General features: G+C 33.7%; 1 protein-coding gene across 2 annotated transcripts in view; it reads left to right on the top strand.

The window, feature by feature from the left end:
- Positions 1-11,544, top strand: part of ECT2 (epithelial cell transforming 2) — a 65,155-nt gene that overhangs the window by 22,741 nt on the left and 30,870 nt on the right. For both annotated transcript variants that reach the window (XM_008579854.1, XM_008579855.1), the window contains 2 exons: positions 6,062-6,181; positions 11,141-11,209. In XM_008579854.1, coding sequence (XP_008578076.1) covers positions 6,062-6,181; positions 11,141-11,209 — 189 coding nt within the window. The remainder of the gene's footprint in view (positions 1-6,061; positions 6,182-11,140; positions 11,210-11,544) is intronic.

Below are 11,544 nucleotides of genomic sequence, written 5' to 3'. Positions count from 1 at the left end.
GTCTCTGCTGACTTACTTGGCCTTTGTTGTCTTGGGCTGCTCGCTCGAACCCGCAGCAGGGCTTGGGCACTCTCAGGAGTCTTCTTTTGTGTCGGCCCTAAAACCTTGAACCTGTTGTTGCTTGTTTGTCGTTGTAGGTTCGTTGTTGAAAGATTTACTCGTTTTTTGTTGCTCTTGGAAATGCAAATAGTACTCTGGTATCACAGCGCACACTTCTCAGGTTCGCGCTGTCTCCTGGCACGGCCGCTCCAGACCCGTCGCCATCTTAAAAGCTTGATAGTATTCTTTTTAGAAGGAGCTTTGTTTTAGAACTGATGTTACCCCTTTTTGGATTTGGATTTGGGATAACTTAATTTTAACTTTGCCCCCCAAATTTAATGAATATGCAGAAGCTTCTTTATTAATTCCATGTCACATTCAGGTGCCTAATTAATATAAAGTACTGTTCCAGGTGTTACAAGATTTTTGTTTTAGAGGAGCTTAGATTGGGTAAAGCATATACACCTAATTATAATATCAAGTGGAAGGTTATGAGCATCATAAGGGAGGTTTAGTTGAGGTGTTAGATTTGTGAAGTGAGAGTTTTACTACTCTTCCAGCTTAGGGAAGATGTTGGGCTGGAATTTTCTATGGAGTGTACATTGGAAAAAGCATGATAAAGATAGTAACATTTGAAGTGTAAGTATGATTAGTACATGCAAAGAATATGGGTGGGAAGTCTTTTATTGAGCAAACACTACAGACAGTTGAAAAGGAGGCATATCAAAGTTTTATGAATAGTAAGTGTGGGATAGGCGTATGCATACAGTGAAAGTTGAGGTAGCTTCCTATGCCCAACCAGAGAAGGCTTTTGAATAGTGAAATGTGTTATCTGTAAGCTATAGAAGAATTTTTGATGGGAAGGGCAATCAATGACATCATCTGACTTGCATTTTGGAAAGAGAACTTGGTTCACTTCAAAGGAGATACTGAAGAGGGGAAATTGTGGAGGAAAAGAGACTAATTTGGAGACTATTACAGCAGTCTTTGTGAGAAATTTTGAGGCTCTGAACTTCTTAGGATAGTATCAGTGAAAATTAAAAGAAGATAGATTTGAGAAATATTGGAAAGGTAGAATCAATACTTTTTAGCAACCCGATTTTATATGGGGGATTAAAGTAAACACCAGAACTGTTTTTAGGATAGTTCAACATGTCATAAGACTGAGAAGTTTTAATGAACCTTGATGTATTATGTTTGAATATTTTGTTTTATGTTTTTTATATTAACAATTAATATTAATTAATGACTAGCATTTTATTTAAAGTCCTAATAAAAGATTAACATGGTATTTGATTATATTCATCATATAAATATTATTAAAAGTAGAGATTAGGACTTTTAATAAAATGCTGATTAGATGAAGGAATGTTTATAAATGACTACAAATATTTTTGAAACCTCTATTGTGTTTTTTTTCAATCTCATTTCTTTCCCTCCCCTCAGATAATCATTATTTGAAATTTTGTGCTTTCTCTTATAGCTCTATCACATAGGTGTAAGAAAACAAGCTATATAAATGTAACTATATTTATATATTTCACTGACTTGCTTTTTTCCATTGGTACAAATGTTCCTGAGATCCACCTTTGTTGTTGCATGTAGCTACAATTAATTCATTTTCCTGCATGAATATACCTTTATTTAACCGTTCTGTTCTTAATGGACGTGGGGATTATTTTAAGTTTTAGGTTTTTTGTTTACTTTTTTACTGTTACTAGCAGCGCTGCTGTTACTATTCTCATACAGTTCTCCTTGAGAACATATTCTGGATAAAAACCTGGAATTGCTGGATCATATGCTGTGCACATTTTCAACTTTCCTGCAAATTGGCAGTAGGTTGGAAACTAGGTTGTGTGTTGGTCTTCTGTGCCCAATGAGGCTTTTACAGGTGAAACTTTCTTCAGATTAGGCATATATCCCTGGCTTGGCTTTATTACTTAACTTCCTACTTTCATTTTGATTTTGGCTTCTCAAGGTACCTCATTTTCATGTTAGCTTACTTGATGTAGTATTTAGAAAGAGGCTTTTCTTACTTCAACATTTTTAGTTGTTTTCAGCAGGCAGGACTTGTACTTGAATAAGTGGAAGGCCTCATTATATATTCATATATGTTGGTAAGTAAACTTGCTGTAGACTGGATGTACACCCCAACCTCACTGAAGCTTAATTCCCACAGTAACTATTGAGTTAAAAGGTGGGCCCTTGAAGAGGTGATTAGATTATGGGACCATGCCATAGAGAATAGATTAAAAATGGTGGTCATGGGTGTGGTTTGGAGGGCTTTAAAAGGGGAGCACAAAGAATCTGTCTCTCTCTTTCTGTTTCCACTATCTTGTAATGTGAGACCCCTGGGTTACTGTTGCCACCACCAAGACCCTCACCAGATGTGTTCCTTGGACTTTGGACTTCTAGACTCTGAAAGTATAAGCAAATAAATTCTGTTTTTTTATAAATCACCCAGTTCTAGATATTTGTTATAAGCAACAGAAATGGACTAATATAAAACTATTGTAGAGTTATAGGATTTCTTAAAAATGGTAACAATTCTTAATCTTCATGTAGTTTCTTAGTATTTTTTTTTTTTTTTTTGTCTTTTTCCGTGTCCGGCAACGGATCGCAACCCTCAGTGTCGCCCCCGTACCGGACCGGGGACCAGCAACGGGATTGCAACCCTCGGTGTTGCTCCCGCACCTCGCTCAGCCAGTGAGCGGGAACCGGTCTGTATGTGGGATCCGAACCCTCGGGCGGGAGCGCTGCCGCGCTTCCCAAGTGGCGCACTTATCCAGTGCGCCACCGGGCCGGCCCCCTTAGTATTTTTAATGTACTTTTTTTTTCTTTCTCTCATCCCCTCCTGGCCTTTGTGCTATTATTGTCATTTATTTTACTTCTGCATATGTTAAGAACCCAACAACACATTATTGTTTTTACTTTGAACAGTAAATTGACTTTTTAAAATTTACCTTTTTAAATAATTATACAATAAAATTGACTTTTTTGGGAGATACAGTTCTATGAATTTTAACATGTGAAGATTTGTGTAACCACATCAGGGTACAGAACATTTCCATTCCCAAAAACCTTGCTGGTGTTATTCTTCTATAAATCAGACTGTCCCCCTCCCCTCCTGAAATCCCTGGTAACTTATGATCTCTTCTCTATCACTATATGAAATTTTGTCTTTGAGAGTGTCACATGAATGGAGTTATCTTGTATATAACTTATTAAGGCTGGCTTCTTTCAGCCTTTAAAAGTCATCCAACTTGTGAGTATCAATAGTTTGTTTCTTCTTATTGCTGTGTAGTATTCCATTGTATGGATATACCACAGTTTATCTATTAACTCATTAAAGGACATTTGGATTGTTTCCAGTTTTTGGCGAGATACTAGAGAATAAATCTTCTGATGCTTGGATCTATGCCTTATCTGTGATACAAGACATCACAAAGGACACACAGCAGGATCCTTTTAGAAAGAAAATATATTTAGTGCATTTCAATATCAGCATGTTTGCAAACATTGCATTTAAAAATGTTTTTTTGACTTGGTGCTATGAACTGAATGTTCATGTCCCCAAAATCTGTATTTTGTCAGTCTTTTTTTTTTTTTTAAAAGATGACCGGTAAGGGGATCTTAACCCTTGACTTGGTGTTGTCAGCACCACGCTCAGCCAGTGAGCGAACCGGCCATCCCCATATGGGATCCGAACCCGGGGCCTTGGTGTTATCAGCACCGCACTCTCCCGAGTGAGCCACAGGCCGGCCCTTATGTATAGGTTTTATGTGAAACTAAGTTTTCATTTCTCTTGGGTAAATACCCGGGAGTAGGTGTTGGATCATACGGTAAATAATGTTTAATTTTATAAGAAACTGCCAAATGTTTTCCCAGAGATGCTGTACAATTTTGCATTTCTACCAGCAATGTATTAGAATTTGAATTGCTCACATCCTCGCCAGTGCTTGTAAGTAATCAGTATTTTTTGTTTTAGCCTTTCTAATAGGTGTGCAGTGGAATCTCATCATAATTTCAGTTTTCATTTTTATAATGACGAATGATGTTGAACATCTATTCTTGTCCTCATTTGACTATGTATATATTTTTTGTTGAAATAACTATTCAAGTTTTTGCCCATTTTTAATTGGGTTGTTTTCTTCTGAGTTTTGAGAATTCTTTATATATTGTGGATACTAATCTTTTGTCAGATATGTGACTTGTATTTTTTCCTAGTCCATAGTGTGTCCTTTTATTTTTTAGGTGTCTTTTTCTTATGGAAATTTTCCAATTTTTATTTGTATAATTTATCCATTTTTTATTTATAGGTCATGCTTTTGATAATCGTGTCTAAGAAATCTTTATCTTAGCCTAAATTATGAAGATTTTATCACACTTATCTTCAAGAGGTTTTGTAGTTGTAGTTCTTTTCTTTTTTTTTCCTTTTCGTTTTCTTTAGAAGTTTCATAGTTTTAGGTTTTACATTTAGGTCTATGATTTATTTTGAGTTAAGTTTTCTATAAGGTGATATATTTAGGCTAGGGTTCATTTTTTGCCTGTAGCAAGTGGTCTTGGCCATATTTCTGTGGGTTTCTAGACTTTAATGATATTCTTTTGATCTATATATATTTCTCCCTTCACCAATATTTTAGTGTTGAATTCTGCAGCTTATAGTATAGTAAGAATTTCCTTTGCCTTTCCATATAAATTTTTTTTTTTTTTGGTGGCACTTTGGGATTGTTTGGGGTGTTCGCTCTTCGGCTACTTGGAGGCGAATCTCCATATAAATTTTTAGAATCAGATTTTCTATATCTATAAAAAGAAGTCCTGGAACTTTGATTATCATCGTGTTAAATCCATAGATCAATCTGGGGGAGAATTGGCATTCTTCCTGTGTTGAGTCTTTCAATCTGTGACCATATGTCTTCATTTATTTAGGTAATCTTTGATTTCTTTCATCAGTATTCTGTAGTTTTCAGCATCATGTACATATTTTATGTTTATCCTTAAGTATTTTAATGTTTTATAAATGGTACTGCTTTTTAAATTTTGTTTTTCGTTTATACATTAGTGGTATATAGAAATAAGATTGTGTGTGTGTGCACACATGTATGTGTCACATGAACTGCTCTTGTGTCCTGGGGCCTTGCTAAACTCATTTATTCTTGGAATTTTTTTCTTTTTTTTTTAAGATTGATTCAAGCAACAACAGGTACAAACAGATCTTTTAGCTCCGAATCCAGTCTCTTTCCCCTAAACCAAGCTTCTACACTATCATTTCTAAAACATTTAGTATAGTCAGCCCTCTGTATTCATGGGTTCTGCATCCATAAATTCAGCGATCTGCAGATTGAAGATATTCTGGGCGGGGGGGGAACCAATAAAAAATAACAATAAAACAATAAACAATAATACAAATAAAAAGCCAATACAGTATAACAATTTACCCAGCATTTACATCGTATTAGGTATTATAAGTAATCTAGAGATGATTTAAAGTATATGAGAGGATGTGCATAGGTTACGTGCATATAGTACCTACTCCATTTTGTATATGGGAGTTGAGCATCATCAGATTTTGGTATCCTTGGGGGGTCCTGAACCAATCCCCTGAGGATACCAGGGGATAACTTGTACTTTTATTAAGAATATGTCTGGGAATAACAGATTGCTTTCATCCTTAATTACATGAATAAAAAAATGTAGAAATTACTTTTGTACTAAAAATTTTAATGATTGGTTTGAAGAACTGTGTGATAAACTAGTATTAGCATCCAAGATAACATTTCAGATAAGAGTGTGTGTGTGTGTGTGTGTATATGTATATATACACATGCATATACAAGTGTATAAATAGAATAAAATAGAATAGAAAATGTTATGACAGAAAATTCAAATTAGGGAGTGCTTTTTTTTAATTACTTTTTTTCTCTATCAACATCTTTGTCTCTTCTTTATCACTGTCTATATGTTATTTTTTTTTTCCTTTTTTTCTCACAATCTACTTAAACTAGTCTTTTTTTTCCTTTAGTTATTTCAAGTACCATTGGAAGAGGAAGGACAACGAGGTGGGCCTATCCTCGCACCAGAAGAGATTAAAACTATTTTTGGTAGCATCCCAGACATCTTTGATGTACACACTAAGATAAAGGTAAATTTGCCTGTTAGGTCAGTAATAAATTTTTTCAGATTGTATATATTTATGATGATCTTTCTGGTACTTCTGATTAGCTAAATAAGTTTTTTGTACCTCAAACTTCTTACTCCCTCATTTGTTCTTGAATCATTTGTCCCTTTGTTCCATTGCTTTATTAATGCTTGTTGTTTGCTTATTTTTTGATTTCTATTAACCCTAAAAATAAGGAATTAAGGCTTTATGAAGTCTTTTCTATGAGACTTGTGACTCCTGCTACTGTTTTTCTCTTTTCCAACTGTTGTTGCTCTAGTTTGTATATTTTAGTTTTGGTTTAGTTTGAAAAACTAAAGCTGTAAGGGACTTGGAAGTTATTTAATTTACTTCTCCATTTATAGGCAAATAAATGCCAAAATCATATAAGACAAAGCTATTTTCTTTTTAAAGATTTTCTTTTGATGAAAGGTCCATGATTCCCAGTTATCAGTCTTTATAGTAAAGTTAGTTTTGGGCAGGTTTAGCGGAACTCTTAAACTACTTACTTAAAAAGAAGTTTAGCTTTATTTCCTTTTATATTTCCTGTATGATAGTTGAGCAAAATTGATCAGTTTTCTCCTCAAAACAACCCATATTAATGTTTATTTCACATTCCAATAAAAGAATCAATCTGAATTACAGACTTTTCACACAAATACATTGAATTGCTTTTGTCTTTAGTAAACATTATAAACAAAAATATGAAAGATCTATAAGTTAGTAAAAACACAATTTACCAAATCCATGTATTTTGTATTTTATGAAAATCCTTGGTCATATTTCAGTTAATTTCAAGATCTGAAGGGAACTCTGAAGGAATCTTTTTTGCTTAAAAAGCTGCAGAGTTCAGGCTAGTTTATCCTTATTTCCAGTATGATTCCGAATGTTTGAAAAGGACAGTACTTCTGAAATACATTTTGTTTCATGAGAATCACTAAGAGGAATAAAAGTAGAGTAGAAAATTAAGTCGGTTTTCATCTTGGTGTCCTGCCACTAACTTATGGATCAATTTGAATTTGTGTCAGTCACTTAGCTAGTCTGGGTGTGCAAGTTCCTTTCTAATACATAATGTACTTTTTACGTGTACAGGATCATAATCTTAATTTAGAAAATTCTCTGATTCAGTAGAGTTGAAAATGATGATTACCCTTTAGTTTTCTTGTGTAACAGTTTTTTAAGCTTCTTCTGTAAAAGTAGAATTACCAGTATTTCAACTGTTAGTTGTTTTTAGCTGATTTCAGGTTTCTCAAATATTAAAAAAATTTTAAGACTATTTTTTTTCTACCATGAAACTGATATGTGCTGTCCAGCATTTTTAAAATCAAGGAAAAAGGAAAAAGGAGTGGAAAATACCCATAATCCCATCACCCAAATATACCTAAAATTTTATTATATTTTCTTTCTGTCTTTTTTATATATAGCAGGTTTTTTTCCTCTTTTAGTGTAGCCAGTCATCTATTGAGTACTACCACATCTATTGAGCAAGAAGTTGGCATTATTACTGTCAGATTTTACAGATGTGAAACTACTATACACAGAGGTTAAATAATTTTCTAAAGTCCTAATCTGAAAATAAAATCTGAAACTTTTTGAGCTCTGACATGACACTCAAAAGAAATGCTCATTGGAGCATTTTGGATTTTTTGGTTACGGATGCTCAACTGGTACATATTCAGCAAATATTCCAAAATTCAATGAAATTGGAAATTCAAAACACTTCGGGTCCCAAGCATTTCAGATAAGTGATATTCTACCTATACTGATAATGAATTAAACTCAAGAGTTGAGTAAACTAACATTAAGAGGTTTTGTGTAGTATTAAAGCTATTAAATGTAGTGTGCTGATACTTACTAAGATGAAAAATTTTGAGGTTATCATCAATATCTCTCTTTTCCCAAGTGTGAATTTTTCCTTTTCATGATCAATAAACATTAGTCCTTGGTGTGTAAATGCCTTCTCTCCTGTGGAACTATGATGAAACTAAAGAGAAAGGGAAGGATTGACTGTAGTTCTTTTTCTTTTTGTGTTTATCCTTTGTTATTTTAGTGTAATTAAAGGTATCTTGTCCTTGTCTCAGGAACAGGTGTATATTGGGGAATCTGCTAATTTGGTTTGTTGTGCAATGAGCTAGAAAAAAAGAGAAATCTTAGTCTTACATAAAAGGTGGTAACAGTACAGGAGAAATCTTAACAAGAAAGAAAAGAAGGAAATAGCTTTCTTTAGCCCCATCTGTTTACCATTTCCCCCACTTTTCTAACGTTGCTGCCAAGGCTTTGGGAGCTATGCTCTGTGTCTTAGAACTATAGGGTTGTCCTTTTTTGTGGTCAGGAGTTAAAGTTGGGAAAATCCTGTGGAGAATTCCTGATGTGCTATAGACAAGGAGAAGGAAATATGTCCTGGTGTCTGTCCTAAATTGAATCAGGTATTTTTCCAGAGAAACATAAGAAATGGTGGCACTCTAGATAAAGCTCTTGGGGGCATGCCTACCAGTATGACTCCCTATTTCTAATGGGGAGGAACTGTGGTATAGATTGAATGGAGTAACATGGAATCTATAGTCAGACAAACCTGAGTTTGAATATGGGTTCACAGTTGTGTGATTTGAGGCAAGTTACTTGATCTCTCTAAGCCTTAGTTCCTTTATTACTCAGTTCCTGAGCTAACAGGTGATTAAGGCAGAAATCTTTAATCAGCAAGCATTAGGAATTAAAAGTTAACCAGAAACAGAGTAGACTATTTTTCAGAGTGCCTAGAAATTATCTTGTTTTCAGAAAGCAATGTTCTTATATAAGTTTATTTTAGAGGTTTAAATTATTCATACACACACACACACACACACACACACACACAGCCATTCTGTAGTTTTTTATGCTTTAAGAAAAACATCACTATAATTACGTTGGCAGAACTATGTTTTTTCTGTTTTGCATCACAGTGTTCCAAATATCTCCCCTACTTTATATTAAGTATTTATATAGGAAAATATAGTTAGTAATAGGTTATCGAGCATTACTATGTTTTAGGGATTCTTCTAAGTGCTTTACAAGTATTAACTCACGTAATCCTCCATGATGTAGGAATAATTAATATCCTTATTTTTTATAATGGGAAGTTAAGGCACACATAGGTTAAGTAACTTTTTCCAAAGGCACAGAGTTGACAAGCCCTAGAGCCAGTATTTAAACTACGATGATCAGTGCCAAAATTCACTACATTATATTGCCCCAAGATTAGATTTACTTTTAATCTTTTTCTTCTTCCTCCTTTTTTCTTTCAAGTGCAACTTTGAGTAGTTAAAGCTTCCTATTTCTTGACTTGTGGGCTGTTGGAGTGTTCTGGCTTTGAGTTTACTCTTATGCTATCGAAGTAGTTTTATCCCCCTTTTGAACTTTTCTTTCTTTCTTTTTTTTTTTTAAAAAGATGACGTGGTGTTGTCAGCACCATGCTCTCTCCCAAGTGAGCTAATTGGCCATCCCTATATAGGGATCCGAACCCATGGCCTTGGTGTTATCAGCACCACACTCTCCCAAGTGAGCCACGGGCTGGCCCTCCCCTCTTGAACTTTTCTGAATCTGCTAGTATAGGACAGTGATTCTTAAATTATTTACTCCCAGGATCCCTTTTTACTCTTAAAAATTGAGGAACTTTTGTTTATGTGGGTTTTATTTATTGGTATTCACTGTACTCAAAATTAAAAAATTTTTAACAGCTTTATTGAGGTACATTTTACATATTTTTCAATTTACTTATTTCAAATATACGGTTTAATTATTTTAGTAACTTTACCAAGTGGTACAACCATCACCATAAATTCATTTTAGAACATTTGTACTTCTTACCTCCAGTTAGATCCCTCGTACCTATTTATAGACAGATCCCTGTTCCTAGCCCCAGCCCTAGGCAACTTAATCTACTGTTTGTCTCTATATGAATTTGCCTTTTCTGGACATCTCATATAATTATATACATATGAATATGTGGTCTCTTACGTCTGATTTCTTTTTAGTTAGCATGTTTTTGAGGTTCATCTATAATGTAGCATGTTAGTAGTTTGTTCTTTTTTATGGCCAAATAATCTTCTATTATATCACTTTACCAAATTTACCAGTTGATGGACATTTAAGTTGTTTCCAGTTTTTGGCTATTATGAATAATGCTTCTATGAACATTATGTACAATTCTTTGTGTGGACATATGTTTTCATTTCTATTGAATACATACCTAGAAGTAGAATTGCTGGGCCATATGGTAGTTTTATACTTTAAATTTTTGAGAAACTGCCAGGATTTTTCATCATTTTTTATTACCACCAGTAACATGGGAAGATTCCAATTTCTCCACAACCTTTCCACCTCTTGTTGTTGTTGTTATTATTATTTTGTAAACTATAACCATCCTAGTGGAGGAAGTGGTATCTCTTGTGGTTTTAATTTGCATTTCTTTAATGATTAATGACATTGAGCATCTTTTCACATGCTTATTAGCCACTTGTATATCATCTTTGGTGAAATGTCTGCTTAGATATGTTGCCCATTGTTTTGATTTGGTCATTGAATTGTAAGGGTTCTCTATAAATTCTAGATACAAGTCCTTTTGAAGTACAAAAGTATCAGGACTGAAAGTCGTTTTCTATAATTAATATCAATAAGCTTTATATTTAATAAGAAAAGATACTGAGTTATCACATCATATTCTGAAGTTAGGCTTAGTCTTATTGACTTGATGCTATTTATATTTTCTTAATTATTTTTCAAAGGATATTTGCTTTGTAGTCAAAAAGTTAATTCCTCGTTGAGGAGAAAGAATGGGATATTAATTATTCTGCACATCAAATTACGACACTTTGTAAAGTGTTTCTTTCCAATAAATATCTCAAATGTTAAAAATGTATAAAGGACTGTCAAGTTTAATCTTAAATGTTTCAATTTGTGCTATTTCAGGATGATCTTGAAGAACTTATTGTTAATTGGGATGAGAGCAAAAGCATTGGTGACATCTTTCTTAAATATGTAAGTTTTATTTTGTTTAAGTTTTCAGTTTAAAGTATCATCTCATCAAAGAATGATGATACCCATTTATAGACAGGTTAAATTCAGCAAGGAATGAAATTTACCTGTTTAAATGTGAGAAGTTTAAAAATTTTGACATGGTTGTGTTTATAAAATATATTGGAAATGTTCTTGTCTTCTAAAACATGCTTTCTATACACAATTTAACACTTTGTTCATAGCCCAAGATCATCATTAGAACATTAATTATTGCACTGTAACCATTTTGCTATATATCAGGTTATTTGCTCTTTATAAATGCCCACAGATTATGATTTTTTGAAATTTTCTATAAC

The sequence above is a fragment of the Galeopterus variegatus genome, unplaced genomic scaffold (assembly GCF_000696425.1).
Source record: "Galeopterus variegatus unplaced genomic scaffold, G_variegatus-3.0.2 Scaffold1967, whole genome shotgun sequence".
In the NCBI taxonomy this organism is placed as follows: Eukaryota; Metazoa; Chordata; class Mammalia; order Dermoptera; family Cynocephalidae; genus Galeopterus; species Galeopterus variegatus.
The sequence above is the reverse complement of the archived record's forward strand: the minus strand, read 5'-3'. Positions and strand labels throughout refer to the sequence as shown.